General features: G+C 42.2%; 1 protein-coding gene across 3 annotated transcripts in view; it reads right to left on the bottom strand.

Moving 5' to 3' along the window:
* The window catches only part of LOC146568280 (retinol dehydrogenase 13-like), a 5,440-nt gene extending 250 nt beyond the window's left edge, over positions 1-5,190 (bottom strand). Inside the window, exons 1-7 of one of the 3 annotated variants that reach the window (XM_085284240.1) lie at positions 5,023-5,190; positions 3,447-3,565; positions 3,179-3,334; positions 3,001-3,105; positions 2,686-2,898; positions 2,456-2,557; positions 1-725 (exon numbers count right to left, since the gene is read on the bottom strand). The exon at positions 1-725 is cut by the window's left edge and continues 250 nt beyond it. In XM_085284240.1, the coding sequence (XP_085140366.1) occupies positions 403-725; positions 2,456-2,557; positions 2,686-2,898; positions 3,001-3,105; positions 3,179-3,334; positions 3,447-3,565; positions 5,023-5,087 (1,083 nt within the window). In that variant the 5' untranslated portion in view covers positions 5,088-5,190 and the 3' untranslated portion in view covers positions 1-402. The other 2 variants (XM_085284241.1, XM_085284242.1) reach the window with 2 other exon arrangements.

Here is a 5,190-nt window from a genome sequence, read left to right as displayed (position 1 = left end):
ACTCCACAGAAAGCAGGATGTTGGTGTGATTTTGACATAAAAAACAAAACAACATTAATGTTTTATGGTAGGTTTTTAGGAGTATGTTGAAAACCCTCTTTCACTTTTTTGCTCATAATGACATGGTAGCACTTTATTTTAAAACTTCTTGCATTTTATCACTAGAACAAGCAGAGAAAAGTCAGAAATACAAACTGGATGTAACTTTGAATCCGTAAGTGTGTTTCAATGTTACAGATTCTCTTTAAAAGAGAGAACATCCTGAGGCAGGAACATAAATGAACATACAAAAGACTGCTATTATAGAGACACTCAGACTCAAAGTCTGAGACAGAGAATTGTTCCTGTGTCTGGCACAGCTCAAGTGATAAAGGTCCATTATTTCCTGCTGGCTCAGAGGACCTATAGGCCTACAGTGCTGACAGCTGCTCCTACATTCTGCCCGAGTGTCTGCGCTGAGTTTGTCTGTGCAGCTTTGTTCTGGCCTTCCGCTGATGGGTTTGACACGCTGGGCTGTCCTTCGTGCTCCAGACCCACCAGCCTGCTGCTGACTTCCCACAGCCTACAAGCTGCCTCATCGTCCAGGGCCTGGGGCGCTGGTTCCTTTTCGGTCATAACATCATAGTACCGCCCCGTCACCCCCTCCAGCTCCTCAGACACGGCCAGGTAGACGCTGGGCTGGGCCCCGTGCTCTGGGCTTTTCACCAACAATGAGAAAAAGGGACCTGGGAGGAAAAGTTCATTTTAATTCAACACCAAAAACTTTGCTTTCCACAGTAGAAAATGTTTATGTAGCCAAGGGGATTCAAACCAGATGTAAAAAAGCAGGAGGTGGATCTGACTGAGTAACATTAGCTTTAAACACACCCCGCTTTATCCTCCTACAACATCATCCTCTATTAGATGCAACTGGGAACTTGCAGGCCCTTTTTCTTAGGTTTTAAGGTGTTTTTATTTTTATTTATTTATTTTTGAAGTATTAGTATTATAGCCTAACCCTTATCCACAGATAAGGGCTTTAATTATTAAGTCTAAACCCTGGAATTTGCATTCCCTTAGCAGTAAAGTACATTCACAGCTTTAAAAAATATAGAAGGAAGTTGTCGTTGAAATCCTCATCTCCTGTGTTGGAGTTGCCAGGGTAACACTATACACTTAGAAAGAATATAGGTTAGAGGCAGGGAGGGGGCTGCATCAGTGTTTTATATACAGTGTAAGTGAACAACATTGCCACACTGCTGGTGTTTGATTTAAGAGGCTTTAATAGAACTGGGATGTCATTTCTTTGCTGATTAATATTTTAGATTATTTTACAGTACTGTGAAAAAGTCTTGAGCAAGCCTTCACTTCTTTATATTTTGCTGGAAAATGTGAAATATGTGCAGCGACTTATTGAAACACCTGCAAAAATAATTTTCTTGGATGTTGGCTGCTTTTGTTCTGTTCTCTGTCAAGATGATCCCACACTAGCTCAATAACGTCGAGGTCCGGGCTCTGCTGAGGCCAATCCATGACCGATTGTGTTCCCCTGTGTGTTTTTCTATCCAGCTATGCTTTTACTGCATTGGCAGTGTGTTCAGGATCATTGTTGTGCTGAAAAACAAAGCCATTACCACTCAGATGTTTTCCAGATGGTGGATTGAAATCTGATGGCACTTTTCTGTGTTCAAAGAAGTCTTTTAGAAATCCTGGGGAAGTATTTCTCAAGACCACCATAATAAAAGAGCAAGTCTGGCTCATTGAAAGCAAAATATAAAGAAATGGGAAGTGGCTCAAGACTTTTGCACAGCACTGTAAGTCGAGAACCAGAGAAATAAATGTGCAGCACCTGCATTTTAGTTTTAAACAGTATAAAGGATGAACGTAGCTACTGTGACATCCAAAAGTCCCATTTTGGGTAACAGCTTATGATGAATATGTCGTTAGTCAATAAGCGAGTGGAAAATACCACAGATAATCCTACTTTTTGAAACATGACATGACCAACGTTTACAAAATAGATTTAAGTTTGTATTCAGTATAACTAAACCCATGAATTTAGCAGGAAAGCATTTACATAGGTGAAGACAGAAAGCAGATTTCCCTCAGATGTCTTTTTGCAACTACATCTATCGCCATCTGGTGGTGTTCAGACAGATTGCATCAGCTTTCTGCATCAGCTTTATTTTTCCAACCCAGAAGCTACAACCATGTTTTACACTGTCTGTAATTGTGCTATTAAAAACTACATGACTTTGAGCGGTAACATGAGTTACAGTTAAAATTCATTTGTCACAGTGTTGAGCTATGCAACTAAAATTAAATAGAACTTATTTTAGATGTGTGTTACGTTATTTTAAATTTCCCCCCCAATTAATAAGAAAAAAAGAACAGTTCCTCTCCCGATGTGTTAGCGTCTACACAGTGTGGTGAGCTTTTATTGATTCGGGATCCAGTAAGGAAACGGGATACTCACTGAGCAGAGAGCTCGAGAACTGTGATTGGTGAAGGCCAGTGTGCCTCCCGAGCTCCGTGGCAACAACTCCCGGGTGCACCGCATTCACTGTGACTCCTGTGCCTGTTGCACACAGCATTGTTTAAAAATACATACCGCACATATACGTGTCCACTGGCCAATTACAAACAAGAACACAGGCCGTACTCTCTCCCACACATGCCCACATATACAGCAGCCAGTAGACTTGCCTTGTAATCGCTTGGCGAGCTCTCTGGTGAACAGAACATTGGCAAGCTTGCTCTGACAGTACGCCTGCTTGGTATCAAACTTCTTTTTCTCCCAGTTCAAGTCCTCAAAGTCAAGCTTTCCAACAATGTGGGCGAGAGAGGCCAGGTTGATCACTCTGCTGGGGGCGGACTCTTTCAACTTATCCAGCAGAAGATTCGTCAGTAAGAAGTGGCCTGGTGGGAGACAAACTCAGAATCAGCTCGTGACGGACGAAGGGAAATTTCACTGGAATGCATAGTCAGTCTAGCTTGTGATTTTTAGAGGTTAGTGTGTACCTAAGTGATTCACTCCAAACTGCATGTCAAAGCCGTCCTCTGTCTTCCACTGTGGACACCTCATGACCCCAGCATTGTTTATCAGTATGTCCACATGCGGCTCCTCTACAGTAGAAACAGTGTTACAGAAGCAGGCTTTACTCCCGTACCTTAAACTGAACTGTTCTGGGTTCATCACCTTGTTTGATCCTCTCTGCAAACTCTCGGATTGACTTCATGGAGGCCAGGTCGAGGCGACGTGCATAAATGTGAGGATTCAGGGTTTTCCCCCGAATTTCCTTTGCAGCTGCTTCACACTTCTCCATATCGCGACATCCCATAATAATCCGACCACCTGATGATGTTGAGAATTTTTTTTTTTTTTTTTAAAAGGCAAGGTGTGTCAGTGAGAGAGAAGTAGTTGCACCTTTTTGCACCAAATCAGAGGGGAATCAGGTTCTCCATACCTCTTCTAGCCAGTTCTCGGGCAGTCTCTTTTCCAATGCCTGTGTTAGCTCCTGTTATAACCACAGTCTTTTCATTAATGGTAGCCTTACTAGGACACCGGCCTCCAGTCATACGGTCTCTATGAAAATAATTAAACAAAGGTTTATTGGTATCTTATTCAAACACTGGAGACTGCCACTCACCCTCCTGAAGGATGTCTCAGTTCTTTAAATGTACCTCGAGAAGGAGCAAAAAGAAGCCGTGAGCATGACACACAGATCACTGAGTGTCAAAACTTTCTGCAAACTCATCTGGCAGCATCAGCAAAACAGTGAGCCGATGATTCGGGTGCATCTCACATTATGCTGGGACTGCTTTAGAATGACAGCTCTGAAGCAACATCTAAGTTTGTTAAAGGCCCTGACTCCTTTCTCGCCTGCTCTGCTTGCATCTCAGGTGGGAGGTTAGGTCAAGTCAATTTTATTGATACGCCACGTTTAAAAACAACAAGACTTGACCTAAAGTGGGTTTTTCTTCAGTTCAGGCGAATAAATCAACATCGTAAGCCTAAAACACAAGGAGAGGAGGCGAGGGCATGCAGAAAGTAAGATATGAGAAGAGCGGCAAGATTTATTTCACTCGAGCAAACAACCAGAGGTCGTCACACCTGTGAACATTACATAACCACCCTCAGATCTCAGTTCACAGCTTAATTGGCCTGCAGCAGCTAATCTACATAGCTGCTTTTATAACTCAGCATTACTGTTGTTTTTCTATCCAGCCATCGATTTTCTTAACCACTGGGCAAGTCAGGGTCGTGGGAGGGCAGGGTACCCAGGGAGAACATGCCACCACACAGGATTATTGCCTGTAAAGTGCTTCGTACTTATTTAACAGGACGTTCATCACAGTGAGAAGGTCCTGGGTTCAAATGGGGAGTTTGCAAGCTCTCCGGCTTCCTCCCACAGTCCAAACACATGCATGGGTTAGGTTAATGAAATGAAATCAGAGAGGCTTTACAGTGTGTCAGTCTGAGAAGGGAGCCTGCATTAACACAGTGTCTGAAATGTTCATTCTGCCGGTTTTATTTGTGTTTCATCACATTACCAGAAAAAAACCTGATCCGGTATCGACTTGATATTGTATTGCCCGCTCTAAGTTCAGCATATAGCCCGATGAATTGTGTTGGATAAATAAATTGCTTATAATAAGCTTCCTTTATAGGTTAAAAGTATTGCACAGCACTACCCAAAATGTTCTTGTTTTTGTTCTGACTAAGTAAGGCAGAAAATCAAAAATCACCCTGCCTTCACGCTCTTTAATGTGCGAACAGAATTTCATTAACACCTTTTGAATCTGTAAAATCTGCTCTATTCAGCTATACCATTTAGCCAAGAAGGCTGTACCTTGTGGGGTTGTGTAAGAGTGAAGTGTTTCCCTTTCAGTTACTCCAAAAACTACTAAATAACGTGACAATACCCAGTATGACGACTCTCTGTCACTGAATTGAATGCACTTGAGAAATGACACATTTCCAGTGTAAATTAAGCACCCAGAAACATCGCAGTGTACTCATGATGATGATTAGTTACTCACTTCAGTAAAACAGCGCATCCAAACACTGTTCCAAAGACAGACACGGGTAAAATATATCTGCTCATAACTTCGGAATAAAAAAAAAACAATCAAAAACGAACTAACGTATCCACGCCTGATTTAGAAACACTACTGAGTAGGAAGACAAGGTTACACGCGCGTAAATTT

The sequence above is a fragment of the Mchenga conophoros genome, linkage group LG8, assembly GCF_057382185.1.
Source record: "Mchenga conophoros isolate Kocher_MC1m ecotype Shallow Benthic linkage group LG8, M_conophoros_male_GT1.1, whole genome shotgun sequence".
Classification (NCBI taxonomy): Eukaryota; Metazoa; Chordata; class Actinopteri; order Cichliformes; family Cichlidae; genus Mchenga; species Mchenga conophoros.
Note: the sequence above shows the minus strand (reverse complement) of the source record. Positions and strands in the feature narration are given on the sequence as shown.